The sequence below is a fragment of the Castor canadensis genome, chromosome 6, assembly GCF_047511655.1.
Source record: "Castor canadensis chromosome 6, mCasCan1.hap1v2, whole genome shotgun sequence".
NCBI classification, from domain to species: domain Eukaryota; kingdom Metazoa; phylum Chordata; class Mammalia; order Rodentia; family Castoridae; genus Castor; species Castor canadensis.
This window is the reverse complement of record NC_133391.1, coordinates 144,797,672-144,822,097: the sequence shown is the minus strand read 5'-3', so window position 1 is coordinate 144,822,097 and position 24,426 is coordinate 144,797,672. Positions and strand designations below refer to the sequence as shown.

Here is a 24,426-nt window from a genome sequence, read left to right as displayed (position 1 = left end):
AGAGACTCAGAATTTCTTCTTTAAAAATATACTCAAAAGTGTATTTGAGGGAAATATACTCACAACTGTGGATTGTCGTCACAGATTAGGATAAAATGAAAAGAACGGGAGAATGTTGTCCTCTGTTTAGAAGTGTGTGACGATTGTCACTTGGACGGGAGACGCGCCTTAAAGTCAAGGATTTAGAAAAACTCCAGTTCAATTTCTCCTGCATTGGATTGAATTGGGCGCGGTGTGTCGGCTTTGGCTGCGCTTCCCCGCCACACCGCTAGGGCGGCGCGTATCTGAACAGCTGGGTTCGCTCGGCGGAAGGCGCCGCTCTTGGCGTCGGCGGCGATCCTGACGGCTCTGGGGCAACACTTCCGTTCCGGTTGCCGGCAGCTTGTGAGGAGTGTCTGTTGGGCGTCCTGTGGTGTGTGGGCCATGGAGAGCTCGGGGCCCAGTGAAGGTGGGTTTCGTGAGGCGAGTTCAGGTGGGTGGGCCGTGTTGCGGAGAGCCGAGGCGCCGCAGTAATGAGGTCTTTTCTCTCTCTTGCTGCAGTGACGGGCGCAGACGCGTCGGGACCGGACCCGCAGCTGGCGGTCACCATGGGCTTTACGGGGTTCGGTGAGTGACTGCCCTGGGAAGAACCCAGGCTTGCTATGCAGAGGATAGGAATCGATGGGAGGCCGAGCTGTCACTTTGCAACTCCGAATTTTGCTAGCTCCAGCCTAGTCCTTGTAGTTTCTCGATGCTCTCTCTTTTTCTCTTTTAACCTGCCTATCTGTTGAGACCAGCTCAGATGACACTTAGGAGAAACGGTGAGAGAACGGGGTTGCTTCGTGACTCAGTGGAGGAGGATGTTTGTTGGTGGCTGGTGTTAGCGCTAGGGACCGAGCAGTCCTTAAAGAGGTGGCCCTTTTTGCCATTAAGGGATACCACAATGTCTTATTTCCTTTCTTCACTAGAAAGGATTCTAGTGGAGAATGATTCGTCTTCTCCACTAGAATCGTCAGTCTTTCTGTAGACCCTAGCCATGGCACATCATGAGGTAAAGAAAAAAGCCTCAAAAGATGTAATCTTCACTTAAACACCGTCACTCAAAATCAAGTGTAATTGTCTCCCCTTCTCATTTGTGTTGGGAAAAAATGTCAGGCCAATGTATCTAGGTTTCTTTTTCATTCACTCACTCATTCATTTATTTATTTAACTAATGTCACAAGCCACATATTTACTATCTTCTAGATGATCATATCTGTAAAAGGATATATAAATGTGTGTGTGTGTGTGTGTGTGTGTATTTTTAGTACTGGGGTTTGAACTCAAGGACCTAAACCTTGAGCCACTCTGCCAGCCCCCTCCTTTTTTTAAAATTTATTTCATTTTTTTAGGGTCTCTGAACTGTTCACCTGGGCTGGTTTCAAACTGTGATCCTCCTGATTTTTACCTCCTGAGTAGCTAGGATTATAGGCGTAGGCCACTGGTGCCAGGCTTTCTTTTTCTTTTTTTATTTTGTGATATTGGGGTTTTGAACTCAGGGTCTTGTGCTTGCTAGACAAGTGCTCTACCACTTGAGCCATACTACTAGCTCTCTTTGAGTTTCTTTTTTTTTTACTCAAAAGTTTGCTGTTAGCCAGCGTTAATTTTTATTTTTATTATTATTATTCATATGTGCATACAAGGTTTGGTCATTTCTCCCCCCTGCCCACACCCCCTCCCTTACCACCCACTCCGCCCCCTTCCTCCCCACCTACCCCCTCAATACCCAACAGAAACTATTTTGCCCTTATTTCTAATTTTGTTGTAGAGAGAGTATAAGCCATGATAGGAAGGAACAAGGGTTTTTGCTGGTTGAGATAAGGATAGCTATACAGGGAGTTGACTCACATTAATTTCCTGTGTGTGTGTGTTACCTTCTAGGTTAATTCTTTTTGATCTAACCTTTTCTCTAGTTCCTGGTCCCCTTTTCCTGTTGGCCTCAGTTGCTTTTAAGGTATCTGCTTTAGTTTCTCTGCGTTAAGGGCAACAAATGCTAGCTAATTTTTTAGGTGTCTTACCTATCCTCACCCCTCCCTTGCGTGCTCTTGCTTTTATCATGTGCTCAAAGTCCAATCCCCTTGTTGTGATTGCCCTTGATCAAATGTCCACATATGAGGGAGAACATACGATTTTTGGTCTTTTGGGCCAGTCTAACCTCACTCAGAATGATGTTCTCCAATTCCATCCGTTTACCAGCGAATGATAACATTTCGTTCTTCTTCATGGCTGCATAAAATTCCATTGTGTATAGATACCACATTTTCTTAATCCATTCGTCAGTGCTGGGGCATCTTGGCTGTTTCCATAACTTGGTTATTGTGAATAGTGCTGCAATAAACATGGGTATGCAGGTGCCTCTGGAGTAACCTGTGTCACAGTCTTTTGGGTATATCCCCAAGAGTGGTATTGCTGGATCAAATGGTAAATCAATGTCTAGTTTTTTAAGTAGCCTCCAAATTTTCTTCCAGAGTGGTTGTAGTAGTTTACATTCCCACCAACAGTGTAAGAGGGTTCCTTTTTCCCCGCATCCTCACCAACACCTGTTGTTGGTGGTGTTGCTAATGATGGCTATTGTAACAGGGGTGAGGTGGAATCTTAGTGTGGTTTTAATTTGCATTTCCTTTATTGCTAGAGATGGTGAGCATTTTCTCATGGGTTTTTGGCCATTTGAATTTCTTCTTTTGAGAAAGTTCTGTTTAGTTCACTTGCCCATTTCTTTATTGGTTCATTAGTTTTGGGAGAATTTAGTTTTTTAAGTTCCCTATATATTCTGGTTATCAGTCCTTTGTCTGATGTAATACTGGCAAATATTTTCTCCCACTCTGTGATGTTCTCTTCAGTTTAGAGACCATTTCTTTTGATGAACAGAAGCTTTTTAGTTTTATGAGGTCCCATTTATCTATGCTATCTCTTAGTTGCTGTGCTGCTGGGGTTTCATTGAGAAAGTTCTTACCTATACCTAGTAATTCCAGAGTTTTTCCTACTCTTTCCTGTATCAACTTTAGAGTTTGGGGTCTGATATTAAGATCCTTGATCCATTTTGAGTTAATCTTGGTATAGGGTGATGTACATGGATCTAGTTTCAGTTTTTTGCAGACTGCTAACCAGTTTTCCCAGCAGTTTTTGTTGAAGAGGCTGCTATTTCTCCATCGTATATTCTTAGCTCCTTTGTCAAAGACAAGTTGGTTATAGTTGTGTGGCTTCATATCTGGGTTCTCTATTCTGTTCCACTGGTCTTCATGTCTGTTTTTGTGCCAGTACCATGCTGTTTTTATTGCTACTGCTTTGTAATACAGTTTGAAGTCAGGTATCGTGATACCTCCTACATTGTTCTTTTGACTGAGTATTGCCTTGGCTATTTGTGGCCTCTTGTGTTTCCATATAAATTTAATAGTAGATTTTTCAATCTCTTTAATGAATGTCATTGGAATTTTGATGGGAATTGCATTAAACATGTAGATTACTTTTGGGAGTATCGACATTTTTACCATGTTGATTCTACCAATCCATGAGCATGGGAGATCTCTCCACTTTCTATAGTCTTCCTCTATCTCTTTCTTCAGAAGTGTATAGTTTTCCTTGTAGAGGTCTTTCACATCTTTTGTTAGGTTTACACCTAGGTATTTGATTTTTTTTGAGGCTATTGTAAATGGAATTGTTTTCATACATTCTTTTTCAGTTTGCTCCTTGTTAGTGTATAGAAATGCTAATGATTTTTCTATGTTGATTATATCCTGCTACCTTGCTATAGCTATTGATGATGTCTAGAAGCTTCTGAGTAGAGTGTTTTGGGTCTTTAAGGTATAGGATCATGTCATCTGAAAGTAGGGATATTCTGATAGTTTCTTTACCTATTTGTATTCCTTTTATTCCTTCTTCTTGCCTAATTGCTCTGGCTAGGAATTCCAGTACTATGTTGAATAGGAGTGGAGATAGTGGGCATCCTTGTTCTTTGAGTTTCTTAATAGCTTTCCCACCTGATTTCTAAAGTAATACTTAGAGTAGAAAGTCTAGAGAACACAATAAATTATAAGGAAGAAAATAATCTCTTAAGATCACAATCTAATAATCATGACTTAAAATTTTGTTTGTTTGAGTTTTTTCTGTTGTATATTAAGACATCATACTTATTATTAATTTTTTTTTTTTTGCCAGTACAAAAGTTTAAACTCAAGGCCTTACGCTTGGTAGGCAGGCACTCTATCACTTGAGCCATGCCCCTAAACCTGTATAATTCCTAAAGACAATATTTTGGCCAGGTTTGGTGTTGTGCACTTATAATCCCAGCACTTGGGAGACTGACAAGAGGACTGTGAGTTTCAGGCCAGTCTGAATAGTAAGAGCTACATAGTAAGACCCTGTCTCTTTAAAAAAAAAAAATAAAAAGACAATTTTTAAAAAATTTTTATTGTTTTATTATTCATATGTGCATATAGTGCTTGGGTCATTTCTCCCCCCTGCCCCCACCTTCTCCCTTACCACCCACTCTCACCCCTCCCTGTAACCCCAACCCCCTGGATACCCCACAGAAACTATTCTGCCCTTATCTCTAATTTTGTTGAAGAGAGTATAAGCAATAATAGGAAGGAACAAGGGTTTTTGCTAGTTGAGATAAGGATAGCTATACAGGGAGTTGACTCACGTTACTTTCCTGTTCATGTGTGTTACTTTCTAGGTTAATTCTTTTTGATCTAACCTTTTCTCTAGTCCTGGTCCCCTTTTCCTGTTGGCCTCAGTTGCTTTTAAGGTATCTGCTTTAGTTTCTCCACGTTGAGGGCAACAAATGCTAGCTAATTTTTTAGGTGTCTTACCTATCCTCACCCCTCCCTTGTGTGCTCTCGCTTTTATCATGTGCTCAAAGAAAAAAACAATATTTTTGTTTCTTTTTTTTTTAGTGGGACTGGGGAACTCAGCTAAAGACAGTACATTGAGGATTTTTTCCCCCATATTATAAAATGTTCTTCTAAAACATGATTTTTGCTTTTTTCTGGTGCTAGGATCAAACCCAGTGCTTATTACATGCTAAGAAGTTACTGTACCATTGAGCTACACTTCTAGCCCCAAACATGATTTTTAATGGTTGGATTGCAGATCTAAGTAGAACATAATATTTTTAACTTTTAAACTTCTTACCTATGTAGTTTCTAACTTTATGTTTAATTTTTCTTTTTTGAGATTGAATCTCATATTATAGCCCAGACTGGCCTCAAACTCATGATCCTTCTGCTGAGTGCCAGGATTACAGGTGTATACCACCATGTTCAGCTTTTCTTGTTATTTTTTGGTTATTCTGGGGATTGAATCCAGGGTTTCTTAGACATGATGGGTAAGCACTCTATCACTGAGGTTCACCCTAGCCTGAAAGTTTCTTGATTCTTATTGCCAAAATGCCCTTCAGAAAAGTGGTTTCAATTTATACCAAAGTCAACAGCATGTATAAATGATGTTTTTACTGTATCCCTACCAACACAGAGTGTTATTTTTAATAAAGAAAAAAAAATGAAGAAAGCAAATAAAACTTTACTAACTTGATGAATGAAAACCTTTTTTTCTTTTTTACTTTGTATTTTAAAATTTCAAGTGAACACAGAGATTCTTTCTAATTTCTTTCAACCTTTTCTCAAATTGTAGGAGTTCTATTTTGTATTAATTGTATTAGTAATAATTAAGCATTGGATTTACATGTTTCATATCAAATGTTTTGCTTGTTGTTTTTGGACATGGGTTCTTACTATGTTATCCAGGTTGGTCCTGAATTCTTGGGCTTAAGCAGTCCTCCTGACTCTGAATCCCAAATAGCTGGCACTACATGTATGCAGTTAGAAGCCAGTGTTTGAGAATTTACAGTGGTTCATCTTAGATTATGTTCACAAATAATTGTTCTCTAGTTTTTAAATCCTTCATTATAAGACCAAACTTGGTGGTGCATGTTTGTAATCACAGCACTTGTGAGGCTGAGGCAGGGAGATCACGTTTGCGATCTCATTCCTTTACTCAAGAGAGGGTGTATAAAGATGTTTATGCCAAGTAGGGGAAAATTTTTTAAGAGTTTTAACAAAGTTACAGGGAATTGGCTTCAGTTCTGCAGCTTCACTTCTCACATTTAGCCTCTGATTCTTTGAGAGTTTTTGTTTGTTTCTTTGTTTTGCTTTTGGCAGTACTGGAGTTCCACCAGCTCTCTTTGAGAGTTTTAATACTACATTTAAGATAATATACTAATAATTACCTTTTTTTTTTTACTGCTGCTGTATCAAATTACCAGAAATTTAGCATCCTAAAATAACACAAATTTATTATCTCATAGTTAGATGGGAAGTACATGTGATCTATGCTGGTTTCTCTGTTACAGGTATCAAGGCTGAAATCTCAGACCTCTGTCATACTTGTTCTGTATCTTTGCTTTTAAGGGCTCTGTGATTAGAATGGACTGACTAGGACAGTCTTCCTGTTTTTAAAATCTGTTACCTAATTATATCTTCAAAGTCCCTTTGCCATGTACTGGAACATTTTTTCAGACTCCAGGGATTAAGGTACTGACATTCTCCATTCTGTCTAACACACTAGTATGTTTCAAGGGGTAGAAATTTAGATAAATTAGAAGAGGATTAAAAAAAAGTTGCTTTGTTAATGGTACAGATTGAGCATTCCTAATTCAAAACTCTGAGATTCAAACTTTTTGAGCATATGTCATGGCTCAAAAAGTTTTGGATTGCTGCTGGGCACTGGTGGTTCATGCCTGGCTGAGGTCAGGAGGATTGAAGTTTGAGGCCAACCTGGGCAAGTAATTTGACAGACTCCATCTTCAAAATAATCAGAGCAAGACTGGAGGTGTGGGTTAAGCAGTAGGCTGCCTGCTTTGCAAGTGCCTTGCCCTGAGTTCAAATCCCAGTCACACCAAAAAAAAAGTTTGGATTTTGGCTCGTCATGGACTGTATGCTAGTAATCCTAGCATTTAGGAGACTGAGACAGGAGAATTGTGAATCCAAAGCCTATAGCAAGACCCTGTTCCAAATTTTTTTCTTTTTTTTTTTTTTTTTTGATTTCAGAGGATTTTGCATTTTAGATTTCAAATTAGGGATACTCATCTAGTGAATTCTATGTAAATATTCCAAAATCTGAACGTCTCTGAAATCTGCAACACTTCTGTTACCAAGCATTTTGGTTAAGGGATATCCAACTGGTTCGTTGTAATAAGACTACCATTAAAAATTCTCTATAACCTTAACTCTTTGTTTCTTAATATTTTGTGACTACCTTGAAGCTGTAGACTAAGTGGTTATTGATATGTCAGTATGTGTTCAATATCTAAAGTTTTGGCCTAGTCATAGTCTTGCCACTTTTCCTGTTTTAGGGAAAAAAGCTCGCACATTTGACTTGGAAGCGATGTTTGAGCAAACTCGAAGAACAGCTGTGGAAAGAAGTCGGAAAACACTGGGTAAGAAGTTCAGATAGTTTCCCTTTTAAGTACTGTATAATGTTACGCAAGTATGTTGACAGTAAAAAGCCAGGAAAAAGTTTTCCAAAATTGTTAAAAGAACATATGTGCTAGTTTCTTCACAGAAGCAGAACTTGAAGCATCTTTTAAAAAATGTATTTAAATAGAATACTACATACTAAAATCTTAAAAGTATGTTCGGGGAAGAAACATGTTCTTAGTTAATTTATAGAGTCAGAGTAGCAGTTTCTTTATTATCACTCCTCCTGCCTCTATCATTTCATTTTTTTTTCTTTCCTGCTTACAGTGAATCAGTATTTGGAAGGCTGGGCCAGAGGTGGTTCTCAGATATGTATATACAACCACCTGTTGACCCCAGACAGTGAAGAAAATTGAGACATACAGTTAATGTGGCTGCTGCTGTTGAGTCCCTGCTTTAATGAGTTGTATCAGACGTTTAATGAAGGTCTTTATTTCCACACTGTTTTGATAGCAGATGGTTGGCAGTTCTAATTTGGATTATTTATTTATTTATTTTTTGGTGGTAATGGGGGGTTGAACTCAGGGTGTCACAGTCACACTTGCTCACTAGGGGCCCTACCACTTGAGCCCCTCTGCCAGCTGTTTTTTGCTTTTTTTTTTTGTTTTTTGCAGTACTGGGGCTTAAACTCAGGGCCTTCACCTTGAGCCACTCCGCCAGTCCTTTTTGTATGGGTATTTTTGAGATAGAGTCTTACAAACTATTTGCCCAGGTTGGCGTCAAACCTCTTTCCTCCTGATCTCTGCCTCCTAAGTAGTTAGGATTATGGCATGAGCCACCAGTGCCTGGTGCTTTGGTTATTGTTTAAATAAGGTCTTCCTTTATGCTCAGGCTAGCCTGGGCTGTGATCTTCCTGTTCCTTTGTGCTTCCTTTCATAGCTGGAATAATAGGCTCATGACACTATGCCCAGATGTTGGTTGAGGTGGGTTCTCATGAACTTTTTATTATCCATTCTGGCCTTGAACTGTGATCCTCCTGATCACTGCCTTAGTAGCCACTCTGCTCAGCCAGATCATTCTTACACAATACCATTCTTTAAGGGTGGGGGGATAGCATTTAGACCTAATTCCTGGAAAAATTTAGTTTAAATGAATGTTTTATGCTACTTGGGTTTTATTTCATTTACTTATTTAGTTTTGACTGAGTCTTGCTATATTATTCTGACAGGTCTTGAGCTCATGTGACCAAGCAACCCCCAGCCTCCTGAGTAGCTGGAAGAAAGCCTTTATTTATTTATTTTTGATGAAAAGGCAGCTATACGTGTATTCTTTTTTTTAACCCTTCAGTATTGTGCAAAATATCAAAACCACAAGTACAGTAATGAACTACAATTTACCTGTCACTCATATTTTAGCTACCGTAATCACTTATGTATAGTGTTTTTTTTCCATTTTCTTACCCTCTGTTTATTTTGAGGGAATTCCTAAACATATTTCATCCATAAATGTTTTAGTATGTATCTTTTAAAAATATTATTAGTATGTATCTTAACGTGATAAAGATCCTCTTAAAAAACTTAACCAAAATACCTACTAAGAGATAGGAAAAACCAAACCATTTTCCTACTTTCATATACTACCCAGTATTTCACTTTTAACTCAGACATCAAGTAATTCTTCTAAGAACATCAACTGGATTTCCAGTAACTCAATTTTGTTCTGACATTACCTACCTGGAGACAACACAGGACTACCTCCACTTAAGATGTTAATCATAGGTACCAAGGTGTAACTTGTGCCTCTGATTTACTGTCTGTCACTTGGGGGTTCCCATCACTCCCCTCCTTCTTTTGATAATTTGCTAGGGCCGCTCACAGAACTCAGGGAAACACTTTACTTAGGTTTACTAGATTATAAAGGATATTCTATAGGATACAGATGAGCAGGCAGATGAAGTGATACAGTGGGTAAGGTATGGGGTTCTGGAAGATTCAGGGCTTCTGTGCCCTGTCTGGGTGCAACCACCTCCCAGCCCCTCCACATGTTTAGCAATACTGAAGCTCATCAAATCTATTAGTTTTCAAGAGTTTTTGTAGGTGTAATCTCTAGACTCCTCCCCCTTTGCCCCATCTTTTCCCACAGCAGTCCCATCCTTATGTCATTTAGGGGTCCTACCCTAACTACCCTCAGTAGCATAGACTCTGCTGTGATCAAAAAGGGCTCCTAAATAAATAATAAAGACAATTCCTGTCATCCAGGAAATTCCAAATTTCAAAGGTTTGGGGGACTCCGACAGGAACTGAGGGCAAAGAGCAAAAACATTTCATGTTTTCACAATACCATTATCACATCTAAAAATTAATTTTTATAGCAAGCAAGATACAAAGATGTGCTGTTTGAGTCATATTTGCAAATACTTCAAACATTTAATTTCTGACCATTTTAGTGAATGATTATACTACCAAAGTATAGGTATCTTGTATTTACTTCTTTATGCATGTCATACAAAGTGCTTGAACACAGATTATCTTACATTCAGCTAGGTAAGTTTTAGAGTCCCCCAGTTTGAGAGTCTATATATATATAGATTCTCAATATATATTTGTGGAGATTGAATTGAATTTAAAACTATAATGCTACCTTAAAAAATAAAATCCTGCTTATTTGGAGAATATTCGAAAATGGCACAATCTATTTGAAAAGGCTTATGTAATTGGAGAACCTAGGCTTAAAAATCAGTCCCACATTCTACTAGCATTAAACTGACTGGGTTTTTAAATTTCTGATCTTTAATTTCCCTGTCAGGTGGATATGATGATTCACCTTAGAGGTTCTTGAAGTGATTAAAGTGTTGAGGCATAGTATTTTGTAAACAGTAGAGTACCTTATACATACCATTTTTAATTTTTGTAATTGTTCTTACTAAAGTAGGTACACATGCTACCTAAGAGGAATTTCAAGCAGTTATTAGGTTTTTACATTTAAAAAAATTGTTTATATGTGTATAAATGTGTATCCTACGCTGACCTGGAACTCACTATATAGTCTAGACTGGCCTCAAATCAAAATTCTTATGCTTATACCTCCTGAGTGCTGGGATTGTACCATCTCCTATGTTGTCCTGACATTTGTGGACAGATTAAATATACTGAACTTTCTTGATTTAGTACTGCATCCTTTGACTTGGAATGCTGTTTCTATGTCTGATCTAAACATATGAACTGAACTTGAACATATATTGGAAAGATCTACTTAACTTTAGCATGTACATTGAGAGCTCCAAATCCTAGCTACCAGACCACCATGGAGCATCTATCATGTGCATTGATGATGCTGTTTGGGATAATATGTAGGGGTATGGTAGCAATCACCATTTTGTGGGAAATTACTTACTATAAGTTGTTTTTGTGTTCTTGGCACAAGAATTATACTAGACTATGAAATTAAAAGTTGATATACAATTTCGCTGACAAATTCTAATACGAGAATTACTCATCTCATGATGGTATTGGAGTTTTTCCTTGGGCATTGAAATCAAACTTAAGAAAAATAAGACTTTACCCTTTAATAGCAAGTTTGTCTGTGTGTGTGTGTGGGGGGGTAATAAACTGTTCTGGCTACTAAATGCTCTAGCAGAAAGGATGAATTATTATAAATTCTCACTAAAATATGATTTGTGAAATGTCTGGAAATTTAACTTTACAAATTGTTTTTAAATGTTTCTTATATTCCTGAAAGTTAGTATGTTTGGGACAAATGAAAGATACAGAATTTTTTTAATTGTTCTAATATCAGAACAAAAATGGGGAAGAAAATTTTTCTGTTATTCAAGTACTTACTTTGGATGTGGCTATATATTAGATAGATTATGAACCTTTTCTATTACGTTACTGGAAAATGGATTAGAATTTAATGTCAGTGGATGATTTCAAGACTAAAAAGAGAAGTTGTAGAAATTTTAGAAATTAGATGAACTTTAGAATTTTTGTTTTTTATCTGAAACCTTTTTCCTCTATTTAAATGCTACCTTTTCCTATGAGCCTAGCTATGTCTCTTAGCTTTTTTTAGAGTGATTCCAGCACTTCTTTGGGCATTAATTTTTCCTTGCTTATGCTTCCATAATGTTTAAAGAAATATAAATAAATATTTCTCATGTCTTGAGGATAAAGCTTTGTTTTCATACATAAAAGTCCTAGCATGGTCCATATTAGTTACATCTCTAAATGTTGATGGAGATATGTGGGTGATACAGTTAAAATATTCTCATCTAATTTTTTACTTCTTAACATTTTGTTATTTAAACAGATTTAAAATTTAATGAGTTAGTATAAAATCGTATTTCTTCCTAGTTAAGTAGTTGCTGTACTGATTGGCTTTGAAATCTTCAACTGCTGAATTACATTCATTTGCAATTTGTGTGAAATTAGTTCAGATGGGACATGGTAGTTTTGGACCGTTTGCTGTTAACTTAGATAAAATTTGCAAACACATGGTGTGCTTTTACAGAAATGGCTATTTAAACTTGCTAACTATTTGAAAATAGAGGAAATGACTATGATAATAAAGTGAGGTGCTTGGAAGAATAAAGGGTGTTGGGGAGTAGGTTAATTCACTTTTGTTAAGGAAAGAGCATATAGAGTGTTTTCAGTGTCCTTGGTTCTACATTGGATAAGAATAAATAAGAATGAATGAAAGTCTTTTCTGTTAGGGCACTTAAAATCTGTTGAATTCTGTTTTGCTTTGTCAGCCCATAGTGAGAAAAAGAAATATTTTTTTTGTAAAATTTCTTCCCTGACTTTTTTCCCCCAGTAGCAGATGTCAAAAGAACATCTCTCACTTGAATATGTCGAATCATTGCTAGTCTAAGGAAAATTAATTTTTAAATAAAAAATCAGATCCTTTACTAGAATGAGACAAGTAAAATTTATAGTATCCTGTGGTGAGAAATCCTAGTTAGTGGGTGGGTCACAGTTTCTATATAGGTTGGTGTTGGTGTACAAGCAAGCAGTAAAGGCTATACATTGGAGGGAGAAGCAAGCTCACTATTACATAAGTTAGGTGATGCTTGCTGGATAATTTTACAGTCTCTGTAGACATTCTGGTCACATCAAAAGGACCCAGTTGTGGAGCCAGACTGTCACTGCAATAGCAACTAATACTTCTGTTAATTGGCAAATTACTTAATTTGTCAATGCTTTGAGTTCTTTAACTGTACAGTGTATTGATAATGCCATCTACTTGAGAGGTTGTTATGAAGACTAAAAGAGTTAATTTATAGAAAATGGATAAAACTGCTTTGCATATAGTAAGCTCCCCATATGTATTAACTGCTGTTATTTGTGTTCAATTAAGGCAGAAAGGTAAGATGCTTTTGGTTACTTGCAAAGAAATCATAGAAGATTATGCCTGTAATTCCACCTGCTTGGGAGGTAGAGATTAGAGGATTGTGGTTCAAGATCAGCTTCAGGGGAGAAAGTCAGGCTCCATTTTAATAAATAAGCTGGGCATGCCAGTATGCACTTGTGGCTCCAGCTAGTCTGGAGGCTATGGGTAGGAGGATCTTGGTCTACCTTATCTGAACAACAACTAAAGCAAAAAACAGACTGGGACATGGCTCAAGTGGTAGAATGCTTGCCTAGTGAGGGCCTGAGTTCAAACCCTAATACCACCAAAAAAACCACAAAAACAAAACTTAAAATTTAATATGACAATGATTCTAGAATGGTACTCTTCTAATTCCTGACATGAAGGGGTTTGTTTTTGTCCCTTTTTCTGCTTTGCCAGAGAGCTTTAAGGTATTGACTTTTCTTTTCTTTTCTTTTTTTGATGGTACTGAGGTTTGAACTCAGGGCCTCATGATTGCTAAGCAGATGTTCTACCACTTGAACCATGACCACAGCCTTTGTTGGTTTTTTGTTCCCAGCTGACTGTCCTCATGATCCCAAGTTGTCAGAAGTTTTAATTGTCATATTTAGGTGATCACATTTATAGTCAGCAAGGGGTACCGTTTGAATATTTCTGTTTTGTAGTGGAAGATGTATGTCCAGTACCCTCATATGCAGTAGTGTACAGCAAGTCATTTATAAAACAGCCATTGGTGGGGCATTGTGTTTTGACTTGGAATCAAATATCACCTTCTCCAGGGAGAATGTGCCTCTTAGCTGGAGAAAATTGTAGTTTTCTTACCAAGGAAAAAGAGGGAGCCGGGTGCTGGTGGCTCACAATTATAATCCTAGCTATTCAGGAGGCAGAGATCAGTAGGATCACAGTTTGAAGCCAGCCCAGGCAAATAGTTCGAGAGATCCTATCTTGAAAAAACCCTTCAAAAAAAAAAAAAGGGAAGGGGAATGGTGGTTAAGTATAAAGCTAGTAATTTTTGCCAAGGGAGGGGGAATTGACTGAATGAGCCAGACGAGGTTAGGGGTCAAGCAGGCCCACTCTTCAATCTGGTCACTGTCACTGTGCTTCTGGTTTTTTTTTTTTGTTGTTGTTTAATTTTGGTTTTGTTTTTCTCCACCTCCTCCAGCATCATAGTGTAGGATTTTGACTCTTGACTCACATTAGTCCAGTGAAGAGAGAGAGAAAAAAAAAATCAACATGAACTAGAGCTGTATTATTGGCCTTAACTCCTCCTGCAGGGTTTTTCTCTTCCATGCTTGACATGAAAGACTAGTTCCTTATTGATATTTGCTGGTTATCTTCCTCATCTTTCAAGGCTAAGGAATACAGCATTCCAGATAATAAATTGCTAGTGTTTAACTTTTGGTGTATAGTATTGTATTTCATTATTAAATGAAGGAAAAAAATTAAAGGTTACCTTTTGTTATTTTATTTACTGATTTTTGCAGTTCCCATCTCATATCTTTGGTTATTGAGGATGATGGCAATTGAGAACCAAATGATTCATACAATTCTTAAGTGCCCTCCCCAAGAACCATGCTCCCCCAGCCCTCCATTTTTTTAATGTCGTGAAATACAATGTAAAATTTACTATCTAGACCATTTTTTTCCTAATATATTATAGGAAAGGTGAGTGGCAGCTACAGGTGTTGTTGTAACCTGAGCTGTCAAAGTCTCTCCAGGTGTCTCCTGCATGCAGTTGGAGATCCCGTGGCCACAACAAGCCATAGCCCTTGGAAGCATTCTGGATCTTAGCCATTTTTTTTTTTTTTTTTTTTACCTACTCTTCCCACACTTGCCATCCTTTACCCAACCCACACTTATGGCCTCATGGAAATGTCTGTATGAACAATTGTCTGAGGAGAAAAAGGGAAAACCTGGGAGCAGATGGATTGATATGAGATCAGCCATAGCTAGCAGCTATGGCTGCCCCAGTGGAAGCTCTGATAGATACAAAGAGCTTCTATGGTGTCTTAAATTCAGTTTGCCCAGGGGACATGGCTTGAGGTAAAGATCACTTGAGGGACAACTGCAACTGCTTAGCTAGATGGTTGAGAATACTTTTTTAATGGCACAACTTATGGCCCATCTCACCCCAAGAGCAAATATGGCTTGTAGCATGAGTCATACTGATTTACAAAGAGCCAGCATTTACATGAGAGAGCACACAGGTAAGAAGGAAGACTAAAGCACTGGCAACAAGATGCCTATAATATGGGAAGAGTATGTGGACGAATATCTTGAACAAAGAATAAGAGAGAGTATTGGGTTCCAGTTAAACACTTACTGGAGAGGAGACTTTAAAAATCAGGTAGACAAAGTCAGGCTTGGTGGTGCATACCTGTAATTCCAGCATTAATGAGGCTGACTTAGGAATTTGAGGTTAGCCTGGGCTACTGAGAGAGTTCAAGTCCAGCCTAGGCTATATATTGAGATACTGCCTCAAAAAAAATCAAGCTGACATGATAAATCACTCTATAAATCTGTATCTGACACTTTCTGCAGTGTCTAAGGCTTTTTTGGGGCTCATAAGTGACCAGATCTTAGCCATTTTTAAGTGTGTAGTGTTCTGTAACTTTTGCCACCATCGATACAACTTTCTTAATTTGTAAAACTGAAATCTGTGAACATTAAACAACAACTTCTCATTCTTCCTCTCCCAGCTCCTGGCAAACCACCATTCTACTTTCTATTTCTGATTGTGACCATTCTAGGTTACATAATACAGCTTACAGTTTTTGTATTGTCATGCAGTATTTATCTTTCTGTGACTAGTTTATTTCCATTATAGCATCCTGAAGTTTCATGCAAGTAGCCTATCGCAGAATTTCCTTTTAAAAGCTGAATAATAGAATAATGTTTCATTGTATGGATACACACACACACACACACACACACACACACACATCTACAAACACACAGCACATTTTGCTTATCCATTCATCTATAGATGGACACTTTGGCTGTTTCTACATTTTAACTATTTAAAATAAAGCTGTTATGAATATGGGTGTACAAATATCTCCTCAAGACCCTGCTTTCAATTTCAATTTTTCTTCAGTATTTACCCAAAAGTAGAATTGCTGGTCTGCCTGATAATTCTTTTTTTTTTTCATTTTTCTTTTATAATTCATATGTGCATACAAGGATTGGTTCATTTCTCCCCACTGCCCCCACCCCCTCCCTTACCACCCACTCCACCCCCTCCCTCTCCCCCCACCTCAATACCCAGCAGAAACTATTTTGCCCTTATTTCTAATTTTGTTGTAGAAAGAGTATAAGCAATAATAGGAAGGAACAAGGGTTTTTGCTGGTTGAGATAAGGATAGCTATACAGTCTGCCTGATAATTCTGTGTTTAACTTTGTGAGGAACTGCCATACTGTTTTCCATGGTAGTGGTGCCATATAAATTGTTCAATTTTTGCTGTTACTAGTAATGCTGTAAGTCAATTTTTTTTGTGACTAGGTTAATTTTTAGCCTAACACTGATTAATCTTAAAGTCTAACTGTTGGAAACTTAAAAAAATAATCTTTTCAGAAGCAAGAGAAAAAGAGGAAGAAATGAACAGAGAGAAAGAATTAAGAAGACAAAATGAAGATACTGAACCAACACCGTCAGGCTCAAGTGTAGTCAGAGGTTGCTCAAAGTCATCATCAAGGTGCCTGATTTTCTTTAAAAGGATTCTTTTAACTATCAGTTTCTAGGTGTTCATAACATAATGACATTAAAATCTTGTATGATTTCTCTCATTTTAGGCAACCTTGTATTCCTAGGTCATGTGTCAAATTTGGAATCAGTGGAATTTTTGAAAAATGTATTGCATATTTCCAGACATAATATTGAAATCTTTGCTTTGTGACTGCAAAACATAATCATATAAAGTTGGAGAGATGCTGATAGGCTTGAAATTTTTGTCATGTATATTTTAACATTTACACCTGCATTCATGATCTTTTATTTTTGGCTGTACTGGCGTTTAAACTTGGCCTCCACTTGCTAGGCAGGTGCTCTGCCACTTGGGTCACCCTGCGCAGCCCTGTTTTGTGTTTTTTGAGATAGGGTTTGATGAATTATATGTTCAGACTGGCTTTGAACTACAATCCTGATCTCTGCTTCATGAGCAGCTAAGATTACATGCCTGTGCTTAGCTATAATCTTTTTTGATAGGATCCTTTGTAGACATGGATTGTAGGAAGAACATAAGTGCGGGCACATTGTAAAGTCTACTAAGTTATATGAGAAAGCAGCCATCAAAATTACTTTAAGGCCTTGAGTTCAAACCCTAGTACAGGAAAAAATACTACTTAAAGGTGAAATTTAATATTATGTTACTTAATTATCAAGAACTCAAAAAACTTAAATAGGTACATAGATACTATAACTGGATGAAATAATATAAGAAATCTAATGTTTTGATTTTTTGGTTTGTTTTGACGTGTTGGGGATTGAACCTAGGGCCTCATGCATAATAATTAAGCCCTATACCACTGAGCTACATCCCCAGCCTTAGATATATTTTTGACATATTGGTGCCATAAAGTTTTTCATTGGTTAAATATAATATGCTGCACAAAATATAACATTGAATTCACTTCTGTTCTTGGTAGAAAAAATACAGAAAATATCAGTTACACTGTATAATTTCATTTTTTGCTTACCTGGTTTGTGGTGCAGATCTTTAGTATCCCAGTTGAGGTATTTGAGTAGAATCTGAACTCCATAATAATCTTGGTGTCTTCTACAGTTTGTTGCTGTAGGGAAGAGAAATGGGAGTACAACTCAGATTCTTCCTTTTTATAACAATGCTACCCCAATACTTGTGTAGTTTCTAGAGCATATGGTTATCTTTGTAAATATTGCTAAAGAAAAGGGGGTTAGCAAATTCTTATCAAAGACCAGATAGTGTTTTAGGCATTAAGGAGCCATACAATTTCTCAACTACTCAACTCTACTGTAGATAATATATAAAGGAATTGGTGTGACTATATTCCAATAAAATTTATTTATTTATTTATTTTCTCCTTTCATTTTATCGTTTTCACATTTACTTACAAGTGTATACACTGTTTGGGTCACCTCCCCCACCCCGCCCCAGCTTCCAGGCAGAACCTGTTCCACCCTCTTCTCTGATTATGTTGAAGCGAAAACATGAGATATTATAAGAAAGACATAGTGTTTTTGCTAGTTTGAGATTAAGATAGCTATGCAGAGAGATTCCTAGCGTTGCTTCCATGCACTTGTGTATTGCAACCCACACTAGTTCAATTCTACCAGACCTGTTTGCTACTTCCTGGCCCCCTCTCTATAGTGGCCTCTGCCAATTTAAGATTACTTTATTTGCTCCTCAACAGGGAGCACATCAATCACATTCAAGTTTTAGGTTTTCTTTCCTTTCCCTATTTCTCCCGTGCATGTTCTCCTCTTAATGTGTGACCCATGTCCAGTAATATTAATGCATTTGTTTTGGGTCTATAATCTGTATATGAGGAAGAACATGCAGTTTTTGACCTTCTGAGCCTGACTAACTTCACTTAACATGATGCTCTCTGGTTCCATCCATTTACCTGCAAATGACAAAATTTCATCCTTCTTTGTGGCCGAATAAAATTCCATTGTGTATAAATACACATTTTCTTGATCCATTCATCAGTTGTGGGGCATCTTGGCTGTTTCCATAGCTTGGCTGTTGTAAATAGTGCTGCAATAAATATGGGTGTGCAGTTGCTTTTGTAATAACTTGAGTCACATTCCTTTGGGTGTATCCTTAGGAGTGGTATTGCTCGATGATACCGCAGAGCTGTATTTAGTTTTTTAAGGAGCCTCCATATTGTTTTCCAAAGTGGTTGTACTGGCTTGCATTCCCATCAGCAGTGCATAAGGGTTCCTTTTCCCCCCGAATCCTCGCCAGCATTTGTTGTTGTTGGTGTTATTGATGATAGCCATTCTAACAGGTGACGTGGAATCTTATTGTGGTTTTATTTGCATTTCCTTTATAGCCATGGATGGTGAGCATTTTTCATGTGTTTTTTGGCCATTTGGATTTCTTTCGTAGAAAAAATTCTGTTTTGTTCAGGTGCCCACTTTATTGATTCATTGATTTTTGGGGAGTTTAGTTTTTTGAGCTCTTTGTATATTTTAGTTATCAGTCTTTTGTCTAATGTATAGACAGCAAATATTTTCTCCCACTCTGTAGGTGGTCTCTTCAATTTAGAGACCATTTCTTTTGTTCAGAAGATTTTTAATTTCATGTAGTCCCATCTGTTCATCCTTTCTCTTAGTTGCTGGGCTACTGAAGTTTTATTGAGGAAGTCTTTGTCTATACCTGTTATTTCCAGGGATTTCCTGCTCTTTCATGTACTAACTGCAAGGTTTCAGGTCTGATATTAATGTCCTTAATCCACTTTGAGTTGATACTAATATGTGGTGACAGGCATGGATCCAGTTTCAGTTTTCTGCAGGCAGATAGCCACTTTTCCCAGCAACATTTGTTGAAGAGGCTGTCTATTCTCCATTGTATGTTTTTGGTGCCTTTGTCAAAAATAAGGTGGGCATAGCTGTGTGGATTCATATCTGGGTCCTCTATTCTCTTCCACTGGTATTCATATCTGTTTTTGTGCCAGAACCATGATGTTTTTATTGCTCTGTCTCTGTAGTATAGATTGAAGTTGGGTATTGTGATACCTCTGGCATTGCTTTTTTGACTATTTGCAGTCTCTTGTGTTTCCAAATGAACTTTAGGGTAGGTTTTTCAATCTCTGTGATGAATGTCATTGGAATTTTGTTGAGTTGTGTTAAACATGTAGATTGGTTTTGGTAGTATAGCCATTTTTACTATTTTGATTCTGCCGATCCATGAGCATGGGAGATCTTTCCATCTTCTCTGTAGTCTTCCTTGATCTCTTTCTTCAGTGGTTTGTAGTTCTCCTTATAGAGGTCATTTATATCCTTTGTTAAATTTACTTCTAAGTATTTGATTTTTTTGAGGCTATTATAAATGGAATTGTTTTCCTATATTCTTTCTCAATTTGTTGATTGTTGATGTATAGAAAGGCTACTGATTTTTGTAAGTTGATTTTGTATCCTGGTACACTGCTGAAGCTGTTTATGGTGTCTAGAAGTTTTTGGGTGGAGTTTTTTGGGTCTTTGAGGTATAGGATCATGTTGCCTGCAAACGGGGATATTTTGACTGTTTCTTTACCTATTTGTATTCCTTTTATTTCTTCTTGCCTTTTTGCTCTGGCTAGGGATTCTAGGACTATGTTGAATAGGGGTGGAGATAGTGGGCACCCTTATCTCATTCCTGAGTTTAGGGGGAATGGTTTCAGTTTTTCCCCATTAAGTATGATGTTGGTGATAGGTTTGTCATATATAGCCTTTACAATGTTGAGGTACATTCCTTCTGTTCCTAGTTTTCTTGGAGCTTTTATCATGAAGTGGTGTTGAATCTTATCAAAGGCTTTTTCTGCATCTATTGAGATGATCATGTGTTTTTTTGCCTTTGCTTCTATTGATGTGCTATATTGCATTTATTGATTTGCATATGTTGAACCATCCCTTCATCCCTGGGATAAAGCCAGCTTAGTCATGGTGAATGATCTTTCTGCTTTGTTGTTGGATTCGGTTTGCCATTATTTTATTGAGGATTTTTGGAATCGGTGTTCATTAAGGAGATTGACCTGTAGTTCTCCTTTTTGGATGTGTCCTTGTCTGGTTTTGGGAGGAGTGTAATACTGGCTTCATAGAATGAGTTAGGCAGTGTACCATCCCTTTCTATTTTGTGGAAAAGTTTAAGGAGTGTTGGTATTAGTTCTACCAAGCTCTGGTAGAATTCAGCTGAGAATTTGTCAGGTCCTGGACTTTTCTTTTTTTGGGAGACTCTTTATTGCTGCTTCAATTTCATTACATCTAATAAAGTTTAAAAATAATCAGTAAGCTTGTTAGGTAACCCTTGCAATAGCATGTCATTTCATATTTATTTTTCTTGTGCTGGGGATCGAACCCAGGGCTTTGTGCATGCTAGGCAGATGCTCTTCCATTGAGCTACATCCTCATTCCATCCTTTCTTTCTATACAGTTTATGTGTATATATATAGTTTGCATTATGTATTGTTTCATATCCATTGGTAATCTCTCAATGTCCTTGGTTTCAATATGATAGGAAAGAGAATCTCTCCTTTTTCTTAAAGTATTTAATATTTACATTAGTTTCCTACTTTTGGCATGATTTAAGATGTCAAAAGCGCCAACACAGTGGTTGTGGGAGACTTTAACACCCCATTATCATCAATAGATTGATCATCCAAACAAAAAATCAATAAAGAAATCCAAGATCTAAAATATGCAATAGATCAAATGGACCTAGTAGATGTCTACAGAACATTTCATCCAACTTCTACACAATATACATTCTTCTCAGCAGCCCATGGAACCTTCTCCAAAATAGATCATATCCTAGGGCACAAAGAAAGTCTCAGCAAATACAAGAAAATAGAAATTATACCGTGTATACTATCTGATCACAATGCAGTAAAAGTAGAACTCAACAACAAAAGTAAAGACAAAAAACATGCAAACAGCTGGAAACTAAATAACTCATTACTTAATGAAGAATGGATCATCGATGAAATAAAAGAGGAAATTAAAAAGTTCCTGGAAGTGAATGAAAATGAAAACACAACCTACCGGAACCTATGGGACACAGCTAAGGCATTCCTGAGAGGAAAGTTTATAGCCATGAGTGCATATATTAAAAAGACTGAAAGATCCCAAATCAATGACCTAATGATACATCTCAACCTCCTAGAAAAACAAGAACAAGCAAATCCCAAAACAAATAGAAGTAGAGAAATAATAAAAATAAGAGCTGAAATCAATGAAATAGAAACCAAAAAAACCATACAAAGAAATAATGAAACAAAAAGTTGGTTCTTTGAAAAAATAAACAAGATCGATAGACCCCTGGCAAACCTGACTAAAATGAGGAGAGAAAAAACCCAAATTAGTAGAATCAGGAATGCAAAAGGGGAGATGATAACAAACACCATGGAAGTCCAGGAAATCATCAGAGACTACTTTGAGAACCTTTATTCAAATAAATTTGAAAATTTTAATGAAATGGACAGATTTTTAGATACATATGATCATCCAAAACTGAACCAAGAGGAAATTAATCACCTGAATAGATCTATAACACAAAACGAAATTGAAGCAGCAATCAAGAGTCTCGCCAAAAAGAAAAGTCCAGGACCTGATGGATTCTCTGCTGAATTCTATCAGACCTTTAAAGAAGAACTGATACCAATCTCCTTAAACTGTTCCACGAAATAGAAAGGGAAGGAAAACTGCCAAACACATTTTATGAAACAAATATTACACTTATCCCAAAACCAGGCAAAGACACCTCCAAAAAGGAGAACTGTAGGCCAATCTCCTTAATGAACATTGATGCAAAAATCCTCAACAAAATAATGACAAACCGAATTCAACAACATATCAAAAAGATTATTCACCATGACCAAGTAGGCTTCATCCCAGGGATGCAGGGGTGGTTCAACATATGAAAATCAATAAACATAATAAACCACATTAACAGAAGCAAAGACAAAAACCACTTAATCATCTCAATAGATGCAGAAAAAGCCTTTGATAAGATCCAACACCATTTCATGATAAAAGCTCTAAGAAAACTAGGAATAGAAGGAAAGTACCTCAACATTATAAAAGCTATATATGACAAACCTACAGCCAGCATTATACTTAACGGAGAGAAACTGAAACCATTCCCTCTAAAATCAGGAACCAGACAAGGATGCCCACTATCTCCACTCCCATTCAACATAGTACTGGAATTCCTAGCCAGAGCAATTAGGCAAGAAGGAATAAAAGGAATACAAATAGGTAAAGAAACTGTCAAAATGTCCCTATTTGCAGACGACATGATCCTATACCTTAAAGACCCAAAACACTCTGCTCAGAAGCTTCTAGACATCATCAATAGCTATAGCAAGGTAGCAGGATATAAAATCAACATAGAAAAACCATTAGCATTTCTATACACTAATAATGAGCAAACTGAAAAAGAACGTATGAAAACAATTCCACTTACCATAGCCTCAAAAAAAATCAAATACCTAGGTGTAAACCTAACAAAAGATGTGAAAGACCTCTACAAGGAAAACTATACACTTCTGAAGAAAGAGATAGAGGAAGACTATAGAAAGTGGAGAGATCTCCCATGCTCATGGATTGGTAGAATCAACATGGTAAAAATGTCGATACTCCCAAAAGTAATCTACATGTTTAATGCAATTCCCATCAAAATTCCAATGACATTCATTAAAGAGATTGAAAAATCTACCGTGAAATTTATATGGAAACACAGGAAGCCACGAATAGCCAAGGCAATACTCAGTCAAAAGAACAATGCAGGAGGTATCACAATACCTGACTTCAAACTATATTACAAAGCAGTAGCAATAAAAACAGCATGGTACTGGCACAAAAACAGACATGAAGACCAGTGGAACAGAATAGAGGACCCAGATATGAAGCCACACAACTATAACCAACTTGTCTTTGACAAAGGAGCTAAAAATATACGATGGAGAAATAGCAGCCTCTTCAACAAAAACTGCTGGGAAAACTGGTTAGCAGTCTGCAAAAAACTGAAACTAGATCCATGTATATCACCCTATACCAAGATTAACTCAAAATGGATCAAGGATCTTAATATCAGACCCCAAACTCTAAAGTTGATACAGGAAAGAGTAGGAAAAACTCTGGAATTAGTAGGTATAAGTAAGAACTTTTCAACGAAACCCCAGCAGCACAGCAACTAAGAGATAGCATAGATAAATGGGACCTCATAAAACTAAAAAGCTTCTGTTCATCAAAAGAAATGGTCTCTAAACTGAAGAGAACACCCACAGAGTGGGAGAAAATATTTGCCAACTATACATCAGACAAAGGACTGATAACCAGAATATATAGGGAACTTAAAAAACTAAATTCTCCCAAAACTAATGAACCAATAAAGAAATGGGCAAGTGAACTAAACAGAACTTTCTCAAAAGAAGAAATTCAAATGGCCAAAAAACACATGAAAAAATGCTCACCATCTCTAGCAATAAAGGAAATGCAAATTAAAACCACATTGAGATTCCACCTCACCCCTGTTAGAATAGCCATCATCAGCAACACCACCAACAACAGGTGTTGGCGAGGATGCAGGGAAAAAGGAACCCTCTTATACTGTTGGTGGGAATGTAGACTAGTACAACCACTCTGGAAAAAAGTTTGGAGGCTACTTAAAAAGCTAGACATTGATTTACCATTTGATCCAGCAATACCACTCTTGGGGATATACCCAAAAGACTGTGACACAGGTTACTCCAGAGGCACCTGCACACCCATGTTTATTGCAGCACTATTCACAATAGCCAAGTTATGGAAACAGCCAAGATGCCCCACCACTGACGAATGGATTAAGACAATGTGGTATCTATACACAATGGAATTTTATGCAGCCATGAAGAAGAATGAAATGTTATCATTTGCTGGTAAATGGATGGAATTGGAGAACATCATTCTGA

The 24,426-nt window shown here is 37.2% G+C and overlaps 1 protein-coding gene and 1 non-coding gene across 4 annotated transcripts in view; one reads left to right on the top strand and one right to left on the bottom strand.

The window, feature by feature from the left end:
• The first annotated feature begins 337 nt into the window (after positions 1-337).
• Wdr70 (WD repeat domain 70) overlaps positions 338-24,426 on the top strand; it is a 312,490-nt gene continuing 288,401 nt past the window's right edge. For 2 of the 3 annotated variants that reach the window (XM_074077580.1, XM_074077579.1), the window contains exons 1-4: positions 338-448; positions 541-606; positions 7,370-7,453; positions 16,373-16,493. In XM_074077580.1, the coding sequence (XP_073933681.1) occupies positions 424-448; positions 541-606; positions 7,370-7,453; positions 16,373-16,493 (296 nt within the window). In that variant the 5' untranslated portion in view covers positions 338-423. Of the gene's footprint in view, positions 449-540; positions 607-7,369; positions 7,454-16,372; positions 16,494-24,426 lie in introns of those variants that run through there. The other variant, XM_074077581.1, reaches the window with a different exon arrangement.
• LOC141424503 (small nucleolar RNA SNORA44) lies at positions 14,450-14,580 on the bottom strand. Its single transcript, XR_012449415.1, has one exon. It is a non-coding gene; the product is annotated as a small nucleolar RNA SNORA44 (small nucleolar RNA).